This window comes from Colias philodice, chromosome 31, assembly GCF_061535455.1.
Source record: "Colias philodice isolate Cphi_HAF_F1 chromosome 31, ilColPhil1 Martin Lab GWU primary, whole genome shotgun sequence".
Classification (NCBI taxonomy): Eukaryota; Metazoa; Arthropoda; class Insecta; order Lepidoptera; family Pieridae; genus Colias; species Colias philodice.
The window spans coordinates 3,130,506-3,153,558 of record NC_143116.1 but is presented as its reverse complement, the minus strand read 5'-3'; the positions used below and the strand labels follow the sequence as shown (position 1 = coordinate 3,153,558).

Here is a 23,053-nt window from a genome sequence, read left to right as displayed (position 1 = left end):
ACAGCTACGCTACGTAGTTTCTACGAGAATTAACTATAAGTAATTTTATCGATAGAGTCTGGCCAGCCAAAGCTGAACCCAGTAAAGGGCGGCAAATTTAAAAAAAAATATGGGCCTGGTAACATCGTCTTTAGTAGGAAAAAAACATTTTGATACCTACTTTTGATATTCATAAAGGTGATCATAGTATATAGGTACATTAGGTACACAACACAGCAGGATTTAAACGTTATTAAAGCAAATGATTTGAACCGTTTTCAACAAAACTGACAATTATACTACGCAGAAACGCCATGATGACATTCCATAGTGTGGCCGCTACAAAAAACACTGGGTTCAGCTTTGACTGGCCAGACTCTACCCTATAATGTTGTACTCAAATGCATGGAACTTTAAAAAAAAATACAATTTTATTTTCCGTTTGTTTCCGTCAGGTTCTTCCTCGTAACATTTATGATTTAACTAACTAGAAAGAAGAAAGAAAGAAAGAAAATACATTTATTTTAATGTCTTGCCACACAGGAAAAAAACAGAGAATAGTAAAATACAATAAAGTTTGGAGTACGAAGAAAACAGAAAATTATATTCAATACTGATTTTTAACATTAACACATAGGGTCTGTGCAGCATCAAACATTAAAAAAGGGAACCACTCGGTGATATTCTGTGATGCAGAGGCATCGCAGCACCGGTTTTCAGTGGGCCCTCCTCGACAGTCAAAGGAACAGTGTAAATTTTTAAATAATATATTTATATAGTTAAGAGAAAGCAATAGGTATACATAAATAATTAATATATTAAAAAAGAAAAACATATTACATAAATATACAATATACATAATTACATTATAATTTGTATGTTATAGAATTATAGAAACTTTACTACATATATATTGACTAGGTTGTAAGGGGAGCAAACAATGTGAAACATTTAGTTACGATGCAACTAAAGCTGGCCTACCTGCCTTATGATTAGATAATTTTTATATTTATTTTTAAAATTTGTCACAGATTGAATGTTACGATAAGGAGGAGGCAGGTTATTCCAACATTTAGTTGCATTGTACTTAAAACTGCCTCTGAATGCGTTTGTATGAAATTTTTGAAAATACATTATATACGGAGTTGCCCTAGTATTATACCGGCTGTTTATATTACGCCCCCAAGTTATTTTATTATGGAGATACTCAGGTTTAGTAGACTTTACTATTCCAAATAGTAAGGTGGCAAAATGCATGTGCCTTCGATTTTCCATATTTAATATTTTGGCTTTATTAAGATAAGGTGATATATGATGCCTAGAAGGTATGTTCCAACAAAATCGAGCACATGCATTTTGAACCCGCTGAATAGCAATGAACTATACATTTTCTCAAATATTTTATGTCTTTACATAATAAAAGCAGCCTGTTAATGTTTCACTAAAAAACTGACAAAGCATAATAAAATGAGCAAAATAAAAAAAGCGTAACTAACATATTTTACTCGTAAATTGATGGTATAACTTACCAGCCCCACTCTGTCCAAATACAAAGTTGTCCGGTCTAAACAGCCCTCCATAAGGGCCAGATCTCACGGAGTCCATGGTCCCAGGCTCCAAATCAACCAGAACAGCGCGGGGCACATATTTCCCTAGAAATATATAACATTAAATATTTCAGGACAATTTTCACACACGGCACGGCATCCCATACTAAGCTTTCGCTTGTGTTATGGAAACCAGATGGCTGATATATTATATAATACTAGCTTTCCACCCGCAGCTTCGCCCGCGCAGTCAAAGAAAAACCCGCATAGTTCCCGTTCCCGTGGGATTTCCGGGATAAAACCTATCCCATTTCCCGGGATAAAAAGTAGCCTATGTCCTTTCTCGGATATCAAAATATCTCTATACCAAATTTCATGCAAATTGGTTCAGTAGTTAAGGCGTAATTGAGTAACAGACAGACAGACAGAGTTACTTTCGCATTTATAATATTAGTATGGATATATGGCAGATATATAATTTTCAATGAATACTTACATATAGAGCAGGCTCCAAGGAGATGTTCGTTTGCAAAAATAGCGGACCTAAATCTGACTTCTAATATATATTGTATAGGTCCCAGACATCCTATAGACAGATGTTGCCAACCAGTTTTGTGGTCCCCCTGCCCGCACCCCGGTAATTAAATATGGCATACAAAGAAAAAAATAAAAATTTCCAAAACATGCCGTGTGGGGTATCAAATGAAAGAGCTTATTGAGTAGATCACGAATATATAGCATACTATATACATTTCTTACACTTTCTCTAAGATTTTTTAGAAAATTTACGAAAATGGTCCATTTTTGAGTTAACTTTAAACCACTATAGATTGAAAACTCATGAATATATTTTTTAAATTATTATTTTAAATAATTAACAATAGTCCATTGTTTATGATTCAATAGTTCGTAATATAATATAAGTGAGCTATGTGGTGGATTTGATGAAAATAACTATATACTATATGAACTTGAAAATATACTCGCCATCTTTGAATGCTCCCCCCACTCCCCCATGCAACTATTTCACTGTACGAAATATTGAATCGTAAACAATGGACTATTGTTAATTATTTAAAATAATAATTTAAAAAATATATTCATGAGTTTTCAATCTATAGTGGTTTAAAGTTAACTCAAAAATGGACCATTTTCGTAAATTTTCTAAAAAATCTTAGAGAAAGTGTAAGAAATGTATATAGTATGCTATATATTCGTGATCTACTCAATAAGCTCTTTCATTTGATACCCCACACGGCATGTTTTGGAAATTTTTATTTTTTTCTTTGTATGCCATATTTAATTACCGGGGTGCGGGCAGGGGGACCACAAAACTGGTTGGCAACATCTGTCTATAGGATGTCTGGGATCTATACAATATATATCAGAAGTCAGATTTAGGTCCGCGATTTTTGCAAACGAAACTCCACTGAGAGTCCGGTCTAATAGATAATTAACACCCAGACACAGAGCAAACATCTATGTTCATCACACAAAAATTTGCCCTGGGTGGGAATCGAACCCACGACCTCTGGCTTGGAAGGCAGGGTCACTACCAACCAAGCCAACCGGTCAGTCTATATTTTTCCATATTATTTATATTATGAAGTTTTATATACCGGGTGTAATCGTTTGTGCACAAGCGATTGTTCCGTAACTATTGCATATATCAAAAAACTTTAAATTGACATTGCAAGTTCTTAACCTAATGAGTAATGAGTAAAATGGCGATAGTATTTTTTTTTAATAAAACGAGAAATTTTAAAAGATGTTACAATAAACACTCCCATACATTTAGTATGAGATATGAATAGCCCATGCACATTTGATATGAAAGATTTTAAAGTTTTTTTTTGCTTTCTAATCCATTGAGCCCCGAACGACCCGATCGGTCCACGACACAATAGATTTTCTATTGTCTGTGATTCTAGGGCCTGAGTTATTACGAAATAAATGCACATTTGTGTCATAAATGAAATGAAAAAGTTTCTGAAAATAATGCAACTGGCAAAACAAATCTTACCACTAGAAGCTTCGGTGTAGTACACATTGAGTCTCTCTTGTAAAATGGGGTTCTTGCCCGCGTATATACCATCTGGGCCTATGGCATGTTCGTGGGAGATTACCTCCCAGAACTGTAAATAAAATAATAAATAAAATAACACATAAAATATAACTATAATTATAAATTTACTAGCGGTCCGCCCCGGCCTCGCCCGTGGTACATATTTACGTTTTCTCTACATAAGAACCATCCTCGTACTTCAAGGAATATAATAAAAAAATAATTATCGAAATCGGTCCACACGTTCACACGGGTTTCATTTTTATTTTTTATATATTACCACTACATAGTATATAAAACAAAGCGCTTTCTCTGTCCCTAATCCCTATGTATGCTTAAATCTTTAGAAGTACGCAACGTATTTTGATGCGTTTTTTTTTAATAGATAGAGTGATTCAAGAGGAAGGTTTTAGTATTTTATTTATTATGTTTTAGACAAAGCGGGCGAAGCCGCGGGCGGAATGCTAGTATAAGATAAAGAAAAATTCGATCATGAGATGGGATTCTAAACCGCGTCCTTCACCCCAATCCAGGGCGAAAGCTTGACCAATTCAGCCACCCGTGATCCCGATTCCCGCCAGAGCATTTTTATTCATCTCTTCACAATAAAATTAGTGTACATTTCTTGCAAATACATTGTGAGCTTCTATAATGCTCGATTTGCACACTAGTGCAATAATGCATATTCGTTACATGAGTAATGAAAAAAAAATGTTTGCGTGTACTAGACAAGTGTACACACGTAAGAAGTGAAACTTCTTTATCACCTTATTTTTCAAAAAATAATTTACTATATGCAACTTTACAGAAATACGTCGAATCACGCGTGGTAGTAATAAGAAAAAGATGGCGCGTAACGAAAAAATGTCACGCGTAACGAAAAAATGCTACACTACATTTTTTTCCAACCCCGATAAAGAAGTTTCACTTCAATAATACATAATATAATAAATTATGCCACAGTGACTGTCTATCTGTCTCTTCTTCACGCCTAAACGACGTAACCGATTGAAAAAAAGAGAATACATTTCCAAAACACACTTACTAGTCACTTGGATGACATTTAGTATTACAAATAAAACGTGAGGCCTGAGAAAGTACCTACATAGGATAGGTTTTATCCCCGAAATCCCACGGAGACTAGAGCTGTTCCTGTTTTTCTTTGACTAAACAGGCAAAGCCGCGGTCGGAAAGCTAGTAGGTATAATTAAAATATTTTAACGCTTATACATAATCGTGTTCTTTATTCGCCTCGATATTCGCACGAATGTGTAAATACGGCATAATATACTTAACGATTCGACTAAAAATAGGATTGATTTTACATCATTTTGTGACGTCACAGATCAATTCAAACGTAAATAATTAAATAATCTAAGTTAAAAATATCATTGATATTTATATTAATTTATGTAAGTCAGTGATAAATTAAAACTAATTGTTATTGAAATGTAAAAATGTAATTCTAAATAAATCGTACCGTTATCGAAGTTATCTAAATAATAAATTATATCCATTTAATAACGATACGACTTTATATCTTCTAGATTACATTATACATTATTTATTACATGTATGTTTTATTATAATTTGTCACACTATTAACGACTCTACACTCTATATTTAGATTTTAGATAAGTATGAAATAAGTGTGAAATTAAATAATTTACACTCATATACATATTTAAATTTTCCATCTACAATAGTAGAAATATGTTCGTACTACCTAGTATAGTATTACATTATCTATGGTACCACAAATCTGAAGAGTTTGTTGGTTTGAATGAACGCATCCCCGAAACTACTGCAGCAAATTGAAATAATTTGGAAAATCCAAAAGTGCACGCCTCATAATTTTTTTTAATAAATATTTATTAATTATTATTTTTGTTTATTTAATAACAATTAAACCACATCGAATCAGACCCTGAAAAATGAAAGGGTTCTATTCCTGAGCATACTCAAGCGTAAGAGAAAAAAAAAGACTCGATTAGTAAAGTATTTCGGTCGCTATCGTGTTAACAAGAAAAAGGATCCGCACATACAGACACACGGACGTCCAAGACAAAACTTTTTTAAACTGTTTTTTAACTAGTTTAAATAACAAAAATGACATCAAAAATATCATGAACGTTAAAAATAGTGTTTTTTCTTAATATGTGTGTGTATGTATTATCTTACAAGTGCAATGTATGATACATAAAGACATTTTAAGTTTGAAAAATCAGATGTTTTGCGCGAAGTGACAGTAGTACCCACCTCAACGCTTCGCTTATGAGGCGTGCAAAATTGATGAGTCATTGCGTGACATAAAGAAAAAGATAAAAGAAAGTCGTGTTAATTAATTACCGTATAACTCAAGAACGTAAGCAAGAACGGCTAAACTAATTTGAATGCTCTTATGCGGCGGTATTAATACTTTGCTTTCTTCAGAATAATTCGTGATTGAAAATTTTAATAATTTTAGAAAAAGGGGACCCGTGCGTAGCCGTCTTGATAAGCTAGTATCACACTAAAATTCTATCTATACTAATAAGTATAAGTAATATTATAAAGAGGAAAAGTTTGTATGTATGTATGTATGTATGGTTTTCACGCATAAACTACTGGACCGATTTTGATGAAATTTGGCACAGATAATCTTTAGACCCTGAGAAAGAACATAGGCTAACTTTTATTGCGAAATATGTACCACGGGCGAAGCCGGGGCGGACCGCTAGTATTATATAATACTAGCTGCTCCTCGCGGTTTCACCCCCGTGGCTTCGCTCCTGTTGGTCGTAGCGTGATGATATATAGCCTATAACCTTCCTCGATAAATGAGCTTTCTAACACCGAAAGAATTTTTTAAATCGGACCAGTAGTTCCCGAGATTAGCGCATTCAAACAAACAAACAAACAAACTCTTCAGCTTTATAATATTAGTATAGATGTACTTCTATACATTTAAATGGCTATGCATAAAGCTTTTGAACATTATTTTTTTCCAATTCATTGTCTTCTGTACAATTCTTTACAATAACAATTATAAATTGAAAAGTATGTAACTTTGTAAGTAGGTACCTACTAGATTTCCGCCCGCGGCTTTACCTACGCCACGTAGTAAATAATACTGAAAACCCGCGCAGTCCCAGTTCCCGAGGGATTTCTGGGATATAAAATCATCCAAATCGCATCAGTAGTTTAGGCGTGAAGAAGAGACAAACAGAAAGACACACGTAATACTTAGCACACAAACAAATGCAGAAAAGGTAACAAAAAATTACAAATTAACTAGAGAAGGCCTTAACCTGTCAGCGGTTCAAAGTTCAATGACCGAATGAATAACAATTTCGACGTGTACTAATCTAATAATTTAATAACTTCAACAGAACATTGATAATTCCACAGATAATTCAATACTATAATATTTGAATAGACTAAAAGGTTTTGCTTTGATTTTTATAACTACACAAGTTTTAAAGGGTTAGAATAGAGAGAGACAATATTCGTTAAAAATGAAAATATCTTTCGTCTCATTCGCACATCACGTCATAAATGATAACCTACTGAAATAATTAAAAATATGTTTTTGTTAATTCAGCTGTAATAAATTGGTTTTATTAAAACTGTACTTAATTAGTCACAATCGTATTCTACATTCTTTTATTCATTTACACAACAATTCAAAAAAACTTTATTTAATTAGCGGCCAAAAAGGTTTCACGATTTGCCGGCCGTCACTGCATACATTTACGTAACCTGATGCATCGATAAATTAAAAAAAAGAAACAAAAATATACCAACCTTCGATCCAATTTGGTTGCCACACTGGCCCGCCTGCACATGAACTATTTCACGCATTTTCACAAGAGACTAATAAAACACACTAATATACAAATAACACAAAAATACACTGCAATTCAGTACTTCCTACTACACAAAAATTCACTGGAATTTATTTCCTTGCACTATGACAAACTTGGAAATCGAATGTTATCTATATTGTGATAAGGAATGATAAGGATTATATCGAACCTGTAAAGACCTACGTGACAATACAAAAATAGGTCAGAATAAAATGGTTTAGGTGTGTATTTCTATCGATTAGATTCGACATTCGACCTTCGGTTGCAATAACATTGGGACTAATTTTGAAGTTTATTTCCTGAACGAATGTTAAGTAGATATTATATAAATTTAATGGTATTTAATTGTTAATATGATATTACTTGATCGTTTATTTATTTATTTAGATAAATTGTTGTTAAATAAAGATCATTGATATAATATATTATAGTATGAAAGAAAGCAGTGTTGTTGTAAAATAATATTTAATTTGTAGAAAGTCGCGTTATAAAAATTATAATATCTTTAAATTCCGTGATTATATTCGTAGTAGGTACCTATTCCTGTGGGATCCGGTTTTTTTAATATTTATAACATCATCATGACTGTCAAATATTCAGGATAAGATAGAGATAGTCAAAAATTAAAATAATTTGTTGAACATTTTCAGTATGGAAATTTCCATTATGAAAAAATTTTCAGTTAAAATTAATTTAATGATAGATACAATATAGTAGAGCGAATTTGGTTTTTAAACTAATATTTTTCTGTCAGCTGTCAAATGCCATCAATATTTTGACTGGTGATACATATCTTGTAGAGGCCAGAGCTGCAAATGTAAATATTAAAATAGAGCTCTCTAGTTGTATGAAAATTTATTGTTAAACATATGTTTTACAATAAAAAAAGAAAGTAAACGGAAAACAAAGAAATTCTAAACAAATCATGAAAGATATCACCTAACTCAGACAAGACAAGAAAATGTATAAAAAATCTTTATAAAAATTGAAATGAAACTGCGAAAACAAGCAAAAACATGAGGTTCATCAGTATATTCCTGTCGGTATCTATATTTGTTACAGCAATTATTGGTGATTATATAGTTTTTCATACAAGATACTCTGATGCCTTGATATTTAGAGCTCTAGCAGATAATTTCATACACGCAAGCATAGGATTTCTCTCAGCGCTGCTATTTTTCGAAAATATAGACGTGACGAGGCAAGCATGGTTGTACAACGTTATATTTTGTACCATTGTATCATCTTTTATTGATATAGACCATTTTATTGCTGCAAGATCTATACATTTTAAGGTAAGGTTGAATATTTATTTATTTAACTTAATTGTACCTAAGACACCATTAAATACTAAAATACATACTATAGGGTAGAAGTAACTATAGAAGTGTGAAGTTCTATGTCCCCGAGTGGGGTAAGGGGCAGATGCATTATACATCTGTTTCACTGATTGATTTTCTTTAAGGACAAGTAGGTGATCAGCCTTCTGTGTCTTGCCAGACAGAGACATTTTTTTTTTTTCGTCTCCACCGGGAATCGAACCTAGGACCCCTCGGTGTTACTATAGTAGTAACTATTTACTATTTCAAAATTAGTTAAGAATGAATTGTTCCGTTATTTTACATATTTAACACTAAAAACAAATATTTTGTTTTAATAAAGTCTTTACTATTATGTACTAAAATTGAAACTTTAATAAGGACATTTCTCAGATGTGACTATACAGGGTTACTTGTAAAACACCAGCAACCTCGCAGGACAAGATAGATAAAACATCATAAGTAACAACATTTGTTCTACGACTATTGGCATAACGCAATAAATTATTTTTAAATGATTTTTTTAAAGTTTTTATTGTACTCTCCTAACATTTGTAAGTCAATGTTCTATTCATTATCGATAGGACGACGCGACGCCTCCTTTCCCCTCTCGTTCGCTTCTTGTTTACGTAATTTTTGGGATTCGCGAAGAGTTTATAATATTCAAACGGAAAATTAAATGAATATTTATTTTTGTATGAAAATAAAATCTAACAAATTATCAAAAGTTGTAGAACAAATGTTGTTACTTATGATGTTAGCTATCTTGTCCTGCGAGGTTGCCGGTGTTTTACAAGTAACCCTGTATAATTAAAATGTACAGTTTTATCTATACTAATATTATAAACCTGAAGAGTTTGTTTGTTTGAACGCGCTTATCTCGGGAACTACTGGTCTGATTTGAAAAATTTTTAAGGTGTTAGATAGCTCATTTATCGAGGAAGGTTATAGGCTATATATCATCACGCTACAACCAACAGGAGTGGAGCCACGGGGGTGAAACCGCGCGGAGCAGCTAGTTTTTCAATAGAAAGACATTTATTACAATTTTCTTTTCTCTAAATTTCACTAAATAATATTATGTATTAAAATATTTTTCTTACTTGAATCCATACTATATGTATAATATTATAAATGCGAAAGTAACTCTGTCTGTCTGTCTGTTACTCAATCACGCCTTAACTACTGAACCAATTTGCATGAAATTTGGTATAGAGATATTTTGATACCCGAGAAAGGACATAGGCTACTTTTTATCCCGGGAATTAGGATAGGTTTTATCCCGGAAATCCCACGGGAACTGGAACTATACGGGTTTTTCTTTGACTGCGCGGGCGAAGCTGCGGGTGGAAAGCTAGTTTAAAATAAATGAGCCATTCATACTAACATAAAATATATTTTTTCCAGGATCTAACAAGCTTGAAACAACGGGGGTTCCTACACTGCACTACATTATGGTTAATAATCACATCAATTTTATTTATATACAGTTATATGTATAGAAAACTAAACATATACATTTTAACGTTCATGCTCACTATAGCATATACTAGTCATCACATTAGAGACGCTAATCGCAGAGGTTTATGGCTTTATCCGTACGGACATACACATCCTATACCTAAATATATTTATATATCTCTTCTTTCTGTATTACCAATGGTATTTGTATATATTTATCATTATTTCAAACCAGTGGGTAAAAATACAGTTGTGCAGTATTATTCTTTAGTCTAATATTTATTTTGAAACTATTGCATAGCTTCTATCGCGGGCCTTGAGCGAAGGGACCGAATCCAGAAATTCCGTAACGAAAAAACCTCAACGCTCCCCACTCCGACGGGCAAGGAGGTGTGGCTTGAAGGCATAGCATGCAATAGCTTTACCGCGTCAGTCCCCGAGTGACACACGTCTTTTTTTATACTGTGATTTATATATTAATTCAAACTCTTATTTATTTAGTCAATTAGACTACTTCTAGAAGCACTTTTGAATTGTCATAACATATTTTAACATTTACCACCGATTCGGAAAGCAGTATCTATGGAGAAGAACCGGCAAGAAACTCCATAGTTGCTCTTTTAAAATCATGTCAATATTACAATTTAATAAAAACTAGCTGTCCCTGCAAATGTTGTGCCATACTCTTATCACTTAGGGGTATGAAAAATGTTGGTTAGTCAGATCTAACTATTCAATAGACATACAAAATTTCATGTGAATTGGTCCAGCCGTTTCAGAGGGTTATGGTAACTAACATTGTGACATGGGAATTTTATATTAATAGAGAAGATATCTTATTTATATAGATATAGCCTAAAGTTATAGACAATATTTAACTAATGATATATTATGACAATAAATGCAATAATATTTATTAAAATATGTCAATATGACATCAATAGTTGTAAAGCCTGCTACTCACTTACCTGCAGCAGGGGCAATATTGGAATTGCACCCTTAATTGGCTCCTTAATTGTGATGTGTATAGGCAAGCAGGGGCAATTTAGAGAATAGCTGACATTGATGTAATTTGTGTGGAACCGAATTTGTTCCAATATTGCCCCTGCAGTAGCCGGCAGGTATGTGAGTAGCTGGCTTTCAGGATAGGCCTCTTATTTTGGAAGATTTCCCCACTTAAAAAAAAAGGATAGGCGTCTTATATGAATTTGAGTTATTATTGCCAGTTGGCAGATATCACATATTTATTTGTTTATAAAATTTTATTTATATTTATTACAGCCTTGGTTATGTTAATTTTTTGTATATTTATGTAAAATATCACAATGTTATAGAAATACTACTTATACCAGTAATAGAATAATATACATACTATAATTTTATGTAGGCCGTTTATATATGACTGAAAAAGTTATTGAAATTCATCACATTTTGTTTAAAATTAATTATTAATTATTTTTTTATATAAAAAACCGTTGTGGTGTGTAGGTATGTAACTGAAAAATTATTGTATTCGTAAATTTTGTTTTTAAGTTTTGTCGTTTTTATAGTTATAAAATTTTGTTTTTTTACGTTTGTGTTAACAAAAAAAAATGTTTTGTGTGAGTTTATCAGCTGTCAAGTTTTAATACTATTGAAGTTTACTAAATTTGGGACTACTAAATATTTTATACTTGTTTTAACTTATCAAGGACTGGTTTGGTTTTATAATAAGAAATGCATTGACATACTTGTAAATTTAGGGTACTTTCGAAAATTTCTGAATTTCTTTTAAGGTTTTTTTGGGTTTTAAGTACCGTATGAATATATGGCGGAAGATTTTTGCGTTGATTATTGCATTGGCATACTTAATCATATTATTTCATATATTTGTTATAAAACCATTACTTGATTTTACATTTTTATATAAGTTATATAATTAAATCAATATACTATTTACTCAACTATAATTATTTTAGTGGCTTTTAAATCCTCATATGAGACAGGATAGAAATTTCTATGGAGAACAGCCGGTAAATAACTATACTTGCTTCTTTCAATTCATATAATTATGTTAGTACCTAGACATTTCAAAAATAATCATCACATTTGATACTGTAATTCCCAAGAAATAGTCTACATAGAAAAAAGTATCTAATTGTAGAAATATGGTGATTGATATAACGGGTATATTCAATATTCATGGGACACAATATGTTTATTTATGAAAAATAATGCTTTAAATTTATATACATAATTATACGTAAAACCAAGTGATTTTATATTATTTTTTTTCATGGCTTGTTTTTTTGTGTTTATTATACCTACATAATTATTTTTGCTTTTTATTTTCCCAGTGATTTTATATTGTTATTGTAACTATAATGTTATGTTTTTATGAAATATATATATGCTTTATTGACTTATTAATTTACTGTTGTTTTATTTCAATATTCCAACGAAATATTTATAGAAATACTAGCGGTCCGCCCCGGCTTCGCCCGTGGTACATATGAAAAATAGATGTTGGCCGACTTACCCGATATGCACAGAAAATTTCATGAGAATCGGTCCACCCGTTTCGGAGGAGTATGCAGACTAACATTGTGACACGAGAATTTTATCTATACTTATAATAAATCTGTAGAGAGGCCAATTCTGTACATGAAATATATTTTTAAAAAAACTATGAAGGGGTGATAAGGGATCGCTACTGATGCCAAAAATGCAATCAGTAAAATTTTTGTCTGTCTGTCTGTCTGTCTGTCTGTCTGTCTGTCTGTCTGTATATTCGTTATAGAAACAAAAACTACACGACGGATTTTAACGAAATTTGGCACAATTATTCTTCATACTCCTGGGCAGGTTATAGTAAAAGAATCATGTAAATCGGTGTAGAAACACCAAAGTTATACATGAAATACGCTATAAGTCATCGCGCGTGAATTACATGCCATAAGGATTATTTTTGTGTATCAGTTGCCGCGTTCGACGCGCTTCGCGGCGGGAGCTATAAAAAGGCGGCGGGTCCGCACCCGTTTCGCGTTGTCACGGCATCACGTGTGAACGGCTGAACCGATTTCGATAATTCTTTTCTATTATATTCCTTGAAGTACGAGGATGGTTCTTATGTAGAGAAAACGTAAATATGTACCACGGGCGAAGCCGGGGCGGACCGCTAGTATAATATAAGAAGAGAAGATGAATGAATGATAGAAAATCCTTTATTGCTATAGAAATGAAAATATAATTTCATACAATAGTTACATTTAAAATAAAAGGCGGCCTTATCGCTCGAACACCGAAAACATTTTTCAAATCGGACCAGTAGTTCCTGAGATTAGCGCGTTCAAACAAACAAACTATTCAGCTTTAAGCTAGTAACAGCAAAAACAGCTATTCTTTAGTCATGAGCGGTAGCGTTAGCGATATAATTTTAATAAATTTAAATCTATACTTATATTATAAAGCTGAAGAGTTTGTTTGTTTGAACGCGCTAATCTCGGGAACTACTAGTATTAGTAAATATGTAATTATATAGGTTAAGAACCATATTAGCTGTGTATTTTTGAAAAAAAAAATATTTGTACCAAATAAGCTACGAAACTACTGAAACAAGTTTTTTCAATTTAAAATTATAGTTTATTCACAGTTAAATTAATGAATATTAATATTTCCGATAAAAACAGTATTTACGGAAAGTAGGTAATTGACTATGCTAGAATAGCGTGTAACCAAGTGTAGAATTAAATTTCACTTATTTATAATTTGCATGATTATTACAAAACAGTAATACAAACTTTTCAACCAAATTCAAACAATATTGTTAAAAAAACAGCTTGTCTGCCGAGCACACGTGTCAGAAGTGAAACTTCTTGGCAAGATTCATAGATACTAAAATCGTCGCCTTACCTACTCCATGATGTGACGGTATTGCTATGACGCGACTTTGGATTTAATGGATTTTTTAAATTATTTGCTTCATTATTCCTAAAATTAACTTCAGTGACATACGCTCGTATACCTGTACGTACGTTTTATAAAATAAGTACTTAACACCTACAGACTATCAATGAACAAACTACTGTGACCTAAGGTCTATAATTATTATATTATCTATAACTAGCGGCCCGCCCCGGCTTCGCCCGTGGTACATATGAAAAATAGATGTTGGCCGATTCTCAGACTTACCCGATATGCACAGAAAATTTCATGAGAATCGGTCCACCCGTTTCGGAGGAGTATGCAGACTAACATTGTGACACGAGAATTTTATATATAAGAATATTACCACAGTACCTTGGCTATTACACGAAGTAACTATTCTCTAATCTGTGCTATTACTTCAATTGACAGCGTTTATAAGTCTATTTCCTGAACAGTAAATTTTCATTAGACTGAAGTAACATCTTGATATAAAATGAAAATGGTCAATTACATCGTTATACACCTTCGCTAACTGTATCACTTGAAATGAGATTTTACATTTTTCGCCTTGGCGGTTTATGTAATAGTTATTTAAGTAATGAATGAATAAAATAAAGTGATAAATCCCTGTTTGACCTAGATTATAAAAATACTAATAAGCTAATAGCTTATTTTTTAATTTATTTTGTTTTCGCGACAAAATATAATATTATTTGTTCAAGTCATTGTTAGATAGTCCATTTATAAAGTAAGGCTATAGGTATAGGCTATAATATAACATCACCCTACGACCAACAGAAACGGAGCAATGCGGTAACCGCGGGGCACAGCTAGTAACTTCACTACATAGTAAAAACCAAAGTCGCTTTCTCTGTCCGTATATCCCTATGCGGTTTTTTTAATAGATAGAGTGATTCTCAAGGAAGGTTTTAGTAATTATTTATTAGGTTTTAGACAAAGCGGGCGAAGCCGCGGCAGAAATAAAGCTAGTAATATTATAAACTTTTCGCATGGGCCATAGATGGAGTTGTGCGTCTAAAAATATTTTTTTAATTAGTTCTACATTCCACTACAATAACTTCACACGTTCTTATTAATATGTTCACACGGTCACACGAGACTTACAGATGTATGTGTATTGTTTCGTACACATTGGAAACTTGGAAAGTATTCAATTTATATAAAAGTACTAGAGGTCCGCCCCGGCTTCGCCCGTGGTACATATTTCGCAATAAAAGGTAGCCTATGTCCTTTCTCGGGTATCAAAATATCTCCATACCAAATTTCATGCACATTGGTTTAGTAGTTTAGGGCTTAGGCGTGATTGAGTAACAGACAGACAGACAGAGTTACTTTCGCATTTATAATATTAGTGTGATATTAGTATGGATTTAGCTTCTACAGTTACTTTTAGCCACACCATACTAGATAATATTATTATCTATACTAATATTATAAAGCTGAAAAGTTTGTTTGTTTGAACACGCTAATCTCAGGAACTACTAGTCCGATTTGTAAAATTTATTTGGGTGGGATGTAAGATCACACACACAGATCGAGTATATACTGATAGACACTTATCGAGTATAGGCTATATAATATGATCACGCTAAGACCAACAGAAGCGGACTGCGGAGGCAAGCGGGTGAAACCGCGGAGCGCAGCTAGGTAGTTAGTAGGTTTAAGTTTTTTAGCATAGGTAGGTATATAGGTAAGTAAAACGAAAGTTTTCGGCATATCTTTATATGTATCACAATAAAACTCGTATTTAATTTCAAGCCATAATCTTTATGCCTCAGGTACTTGTAAGATATGGCCATTTAAATACCTACCTAACTACAGCGTAAGTAAAAACTTTATGTATTATTCTGAGAATTAACTTTTCCCAAACGTCCATAAGCAGGTTACGAGTCGACGGAGAAACAAACAAACAAAAAATTCTGATTACGCTTTCTCGGCATCTTATCTTATACTTCCTACCCACAGAATTCCTACCCATATTAAAATGCAGATAGGTAAGTACATATTTGTGAGGATGTATGTTTGTAACTCTTACACGCAAAAACTACCAGACGGATTTGGATGAAACTCTACAGTAATATAGGTCATACATCCGAATAACACATGAGCTATAGAAATACTTGATTTTGCCCGCGGGTGAAACCGTGCGGCACAGCTAGTACCTACCTATTACGCGAAAGTTTGTAAAAATGTTTGTTACTCTTTCACGCAAGCACTGCTCATCAGATATGTGTGAAATTTAGTACAGAGATAGATTATAGTCTGCATTAGCATTTAGCACACTTTTTTACCAGATACCATACGGATGATACGGGTGACGACCACCTCCTTGGTACAGACGTAGAACCAATCTTGGTTTCGACCCGGTAGAGACGATCGAAGAACAAAAATGTCCGTCTGGCAAGACACAGAAGGCAGCTGGTTACCTACTTGTCCCTAAAGAAAATCGACCAGTGAAACATAATGCATACTGCATCTGCCCCAGCCCCCATACCCCACAAGGGGACACGGGACTTCACTTTTTACGCGGATGACGCGGGTTCCAACTAGTTTATAATACTAGCTGTGCCCCGCGGTTTTACCCGCATTGCTCCGCTCCTGTTGGTCTTAGCGTGATGATATAATATAGCCTTGCTCGATAAATCGGCTATCTAACAACGAAAGAATTTTAAATTCGGACCAGTAGTTCCTGATATTAGCGCGTTCAAACAAACAAACTCTTCAGCTTTATAATATTAGTGTAGATTTAAACTGACGAAGCCTGCGACGAAAACATACAAATGGCCGACGAAATATTATACCATATATACCTATATCAAATTTCAGCCAAATCCGATTAGTAGTTTTGGAAGTTCGTGTGAATGAGCAACACATAAAAACAATATACTTACATATATTTTCATACATAGTATGATGCTTTGGATGCTACATACATTTTTATGCTATAAGAATTTATTTATCTGATACAATTACATAGACTAAAATAATGCACAGTGTTGACTTTTAATTTGTGTTATACATTTTAATTTTTTTTAACCTTAACTCTATTTTCTTACCAACCTGGTCAAAATGCACAGAAAACTACTATAAAATTTCTTGGTAAAGTTATATTTTTAAAGTGAAACTTTTATTACATCGTCTCAAACTTTTTGGTCTGTGTAGCGCATGTCGCGTGACGCTCGAACCGTACGATAATTATTATCGTACAAATACGATAATTTTGTGCCTAAGTTTCACTTTTACCGTGGTTTCATAAAACCACAAAACATTTTTTTTATTATGAGCATTTTTAATTAATTTTAAGATATGTAATTTCAATCTAACTATCTGTGTATAAAATTTCATCAACATTCTATCTCTAGTGATCTCTCGCGTGATTAAGTTACCAACTTCAAACTTTCGCTTTTTTAATAGCAGAAACAATTAAATTTTGCGACGTCAGCTGAGAAAATACTTAAAATAGGTACCTACCTTTCTTAATTCTTTTATAAACACACTTTTATTAGCTTCACCTGTATTTTTGTATGTACCTACTAGGTATGTAACCGACTTCTTTTGACTCGATTTTACCCCACTTTAAACGGACAGATTTAATTCAAACTTTGTACACTTAACAAGGATCATAGTGACAATACAATAATAATTTCTTATTATAAAGTTCATCCTCGAGTTCATCACAACAAAAAATAGTTATAAGCGTGTTTTTTTTTAAATATATTTTATTATTTCTTGTTATCTAGATTACTGAATATCACAGATTATTAAATCGTTATTAAAGTATACATAGTTATTATATTATCTGTATTATTAGCTGGCCCTAACGTTCCAAGACATTTTATAGGAGTATAAAAAATTTTAAAGACCAATTCTCAGACCTACCAAATTACACAAAAAAATATAATCAAACCGGTCAAGCGTTTTCGGAGGGTAAGAGCGTATACGCACTATGCGGGTAGCCGCATTGCGGGTAGCCGTCCGGCTGACCGCAAGCACAATTTATGTACCAGACCGCACAGTGCGCATAGAAATGAATATTACGTACATAATTGTGATTGCGGTCAGCCGGACGGCCACCCGCAATGCGGCTACCCGCATAGTGCGTATATGCTCTTAGAGTTACAAAGACTGCAAGCATTTTATTTGAACTAATTTTAAATGATATTAATAAGAACATTTGCGTTTTTGTATGTATGTTTGTAGTGTTTTGACATGAAACTACTGTACCGATTTCAATAATTCGTTCACAAGCAGAAAGCTACATTTTTGAGTCACTTATGGTATGTATGTATGTATTTTATTTATTTTTTATCTCTGGACAGCCCGGACGAAGCCGGGACGAGCAGTTAGAACATTAATAAAGTACTTAATATAGTTAGTATATAGTATTTTATGTTATGTTTAAAGATAGTATAATTAATATACCAATGAATAAAAATAATATTTATAATTTATATGTTTGTAATAGGTATAGAAATAACACCTCTTATCTCAATGAAGGTAGGTAGGTAGGTTACGATACAATCCTTACAACAAAATATGTAATCTGTTTGTTTATTTAATTACACCGGTATTATTTACGTTCGCATTTTAGTACAATTAGTATACTTCCGATATCACTTAATGGAGTAGCAATTACTTAATGATCTGAGTAGCAACTATTATTTAAAAAAACCATCACGTAAAACTATAAGAAAACCTCAAAAGTAGAAAACTACACTGTTACACGGTTTAATATTATATGAAATATTATTATATTACACTATTTTTGTCACACAAGCACAAAACACAACGCAACCTCAACAGAAAATCAACGCAACTGAACTCGAAGCAGTCGAGTGAGACTGAGACAAAAATGACAAAATGAAAGTTTGTGAACTAGGGTTCCGTAGAGAAATTAATTATTTTATTGGATTTAAATTGCGTTTTTTTACTAGGTAGAAGTCAAGTAAGACTTTGTACTATTAGAAATTATTGGTAAATTTAACCAAAGAAGTTTATTTATTAATAAAAATTAACCACAGTAAGTTTTTTTAATATGAATAGAAATTAATATATATGTATTTAAAAAACGGCTTATCGTTGTAGATACAAAAACTGTTTAATTAAATAACCCAGGGAAAGAAAATAAACTTAGCTTCAACCAAGTTAACCTAAACCCTAAAAACAATGTTATTTTTGTTGTTATGTTCTTCTTTAAAAATTAAAACTAAAAATCTGCTAGAAATTATTACCTATAACATCTGTATTAGGTACCATACATACCTACCTATTTTTTGGCAAATTCTCTTATGTTTAGAACCAAAAAAATGTGAACGGTAAAAGTGAAACTGTTCGAACGGTTCCGAACACTGCTTTATACCTACTCGGCAGCCGACCGTCACGCGACATGCGCTACACAGACCAAAAAGTTTGAGACGATGTAATAAAAGTTTCACTTTGAAAAAAATCTTAAAAACAAAATATTATACATTAAGAAATAAAATATATTGTACGGAACCCGCTCTAATACGTCGTTAACAATTGTCATGCATTCAAGATGATGATTGTTACCGTTTTTTCTAACTATACGCTGATAAACTACGTCTATGGTTTATTTATAGATTATCAACGATATTTTGTGCTTTGAACAGAAATAAAACATTCATTTCAAGGTTATGTAATGAAGACAAATTTAAATACCACTACTGTAGCAGTAGGTTAGGTACCTACTGCTTTTTTCCCATTAAAGGCTGGTTCACACTTTGATTAGTGCGAGTGCAGGTGATTAGTGCGAGTGCAGGTGTGTAGTGCGAGTAGTGTCCAATTCAACTGCGAGTGCAGGTGATTAGTGCGAGTGCAGGACAATGGTGAAATTCGCGACGCTACACACCACGCTAAACACTAAACACTAAACACTCCTGTCCAGACGTGTTTAGGCAGGCACACTGCGAGTGAGGGGGAAGGGAGGGCGCGCGGGACGTGGCTACTCGCAGTCCACTCGCAAAAAAATAGAACACGCTTCTATTCACTTTACTACACAGCCTACTAAACACTCGCACTAAACAGTCGCTGTCCACACGTAGTCCTACTCATCACCTGCACTCGCACTAATCAAAGTGTGAACCAGCCATAATACGTAGTATGTATCTTTCTTAGCTCTGTAGGGGGCAGGGGCTAGGGTAGAGCTTAATTGAGACACGTTATGAATTGTTATTTTGATCGGCTGGTAATTTTACTAAATAGGTACACGCGGTAAGTCTTGCCATGGAAAATTTTTGAACGCTTGTCTTAAGATTTGTGAGTCATATTGTTTACTGCGCTTCGCAGTTTCACCCGCATTGCTCCGCTCCTGTTGGTCTTAGCGTGATGATGTATAGCCTATAGCCTTCCTCGATAAATGGGCTATCTAACACCAATATAATTTTTGAAGTGAAACTTCTTTATCGGGGGTGGACAAAAATTTTGTGAGACATTTTTTGCGTTACGCCGCGCGCGTTACATTTTTTGCGTTACGCCGCGCGCGTTACATTTTTGCGTTACGCCGTACTCGTGACATTTTTTTTCTTATCCCTACCACGCGTGATTCGACGTATACTTTCTCCAGCGGAGTAGGGATATCGTATCGTTTTAACGTACGTCCTACCACTTTACTTGACCGTTTTTCTATTGCACTCGTATTTATTTCCAACGCTCTATGGTGACGTGATAATATTATATTAAAGTGATCAGCACAATCAAAGTGTTTATTTTAATTATTCTAATTCCAGTGAATTTAAAAAAAAAGTAAGTAATTACATATCTTTTTCTAATACTTAGGTGTAATTATGGTATTTATTTTTCTAAGTTATTTAAAATTAACCTCACTTTTTGATTGTATTTTTCAATTTTTTCAATTTTATTATAATATGTATAGATAATATGTATAGATACACTAGCACGTGGGTGGAATTATGTATAAATTTTTTCTAATACTTGAATGTTATTGTGGTACATATTTATTTTTCTAATTCTAAAATATTTACAGTTATTCTCAGTTTATGATTGAATTTTTTAAAACACCAACACGTGGGCGTGATCATGTTATTTATTTTTCAAGTTATTTAAGCTTAACCTCTGTCTTAATATGTATATATTATGTACTATGTGCGTCATTAATTTCTGACTGTTTCGAGATTTGATGCAAAATAAAACAGTGTGTAAATAAAATTAAACAAATGAGTAAAAGTATAATTTCATAGATAACACGTTGAGAAGTTCCCTGTATAAATATATATACATATCTTGTATAAATACATACATAATATGCCTATAGATCTTTACCCAATTGTTTTATTTTATTGCTTTTTTACAAATTTTATTTACGTACACACTATTTTATTTTGCACCAAATTTCGAAACAGTCAGAAATTAATGACGCACATATTATATATACGTTTTAATATAGAATATTTTTTATTTTACAACCTTTACAACTTGATCATTAGGAATTTATTACCTCTATTGTTCGAACAAAAATAAGTTACCGACTTTAAGAACGTGCCGACAATGTAAGTACACTATTGTTTCTTAGAAAACATTTTAGGAGTATACGATAATAAATCTATGACTCACGTAAACACGTGTTTGCTTGATTGGTGTCAGGTGTTCAATTATAATTTTATGAATTCAAAATTTATAAGAATAAACCTCAAACTCTCTGTCCAATCAAAATCCGCCTAAGTCGAAATCCTTTATAAGCTGAAAACGGCAGTGGCCGGCGTAAATATTCAAATAACTTTCATTTTCATTTTCAACTTTTTAACTTTCATTGCTTTGTTTTATTTATATATTTATTTACCAATTTAGTGGTTCTACTTAATGTATTATGCATTAAATTCTTTTATATGTAATATATTATAATACGTGTATGTGTGTATATATATTATAGTATATTATTATGTCTATATTTTACATTATACTATTAATATTGTATTTATTTTCTTTTCTTTAATTAAAATATATTATGACGAAGTATTGCTCTCGGGGCTCACTGAAAATCGGTGCTGTGACGTTTTTTTGTTTACGTCACAGATGTTCACCGAGTGACTTCCCCTTTTAATGGCATCATGCTTCACAGACTACACACTTCAATGTGTATTTTTAAGTATTGTAGTAAGTAAGTATTATAAGTATTGTATAAATTGCTTTGAATTATGTACGTGTGAGGCTATGTGCCATTAAATAAACGTTTTTTCTTTCTTTCTTTTTTCTTTCTTTCAAATAGGTAGCGAGGAGCGAAGCGACGAGCATCTGAGGTTAACTATTGAACTACCGCACGAGCCGAGCGAGCGAAGCGAGCGAGTTGCAGCAGCGGCCGGTGTAAATATTTAAATAGGTAGCGAGGAGCGAAGCGACGAGCATCTTAGGTTAACTTTTGAACTACCGCACGAGCCAAGCGAGCGAAGCGAGCGAGTCGCGGCAGTGGCCGGCGTAAATATTCAAATAGGTAGCGAGGAGCGAAGCGACGAGCATCTTAGGTTAACTTTTGAACTACCGCACGAGCCGAGCGAGCGAAGCGAGCGAGTTGCAGCAGCAGCCGGTGTAAATATGTAAATAGGTAGCGAGGAGCGAAGCGACGAGCATCTTAGGTTAACTTTTGAACTACCGCACGAGCCGAGCGAGCGAAGCGAGCGAGTTGCAGCAGCGGCCCGTGTAAATATTTAAGTAGGTAGCGACGAGCGTGTGACTAACGTATTTCTTTAATATTGTATATAGTAAATTATTTTTTGAAAAATAAGGACATAAAGAAGTTTCACTTCTTACGTGTGTACTCTAGTACACGCACACATTTTTTTTTAAATCGGATTATCGGACCAGTAGTTCCCGAGATTAGCGCATTCAAACAAACAGACAAACTCTTCAGCTTTATAATATTAGTAGGTATATATT

At 33.2% G+C, this 23,053-nt stretch overlaps 2 protein-coding genes across 6 annotated transcripts in view; one reads left to right on the top strand and one right to left on the bottom strand.

Annotated features, from left to right (window-relative positions):
• LOC149475152 (tubulin beta-1 chain-like) overlaps positions 1-18,973 on the bottom strand; it is a 38,874-nt gene extending 19,901 nt beyond the window's left edge. The window contains exons 1-4 of one of the 5 annotated variants that reach the window (XM_089713631.1): positions 18,907-18,973; positions 7,378-7,570; positions 3,550-3,661; positions 1,509-1,631 (exon numbers count right to left, since the gene is read on the bottom strand). In XM_089713631.1, the coding sequence (XP_089569757.1) occupies positions 1,509-1,631; positions 3,550-3,661; positions 7,378-7,434 (292 nt within the window). In that variant the 5' untranslated portion in view covers positions 7,435-7,570; positions 18,907-18,973. Of the gene's footprint in view, positions 1-1,508; positions 1,632-3,549; positions 3,662-7,377; positions 7,619-18,906 lie in introns of all 5 variants that reach the window. The other 4 variants (XM_089713630.1, XM_089713632.1, XM_089713634.1 and 1 more) reach the window with 4 other exon arrangements.
• LOC149475153 (transmembrane protein 267) lies at positions 8,235-12,621 on the top strand. Its single transcript, XM_089713693.1, has 2 exons — positions 8,235-8,734; positions 10,166-12,621. Exons 1-2 carry the CDS (start codon positions 8,456-8,458, stop codon positions 10,493-10,495), a joined length of 609 nt encoding a protein of 202 aa, XP_089569819.1. The 5' UTR covers positions 8,235-8,455; the 3' UTR covers positions 10,496-12,621.
• Positions 18,974-23,053: the final 4,080 nt, after the last annotated feature.

Excerpts from the sequence above, each read along its gene's own strand:
- LOC149475153 (XM_089713693.1), top strand. The coding sequence starts at position 8,456 with ATGAGGTTCATCAGTATATTCCTGTCGGTATCTATATTTGTTACAGCA. Across the intron at positions 8,735-10,165 it reads CAAGATCTATACATTTTAAG|GATCTAACAAGCTTGAAACA; the intron begins GTAAGGTTGAAT and ends TATTTTTTCCAG.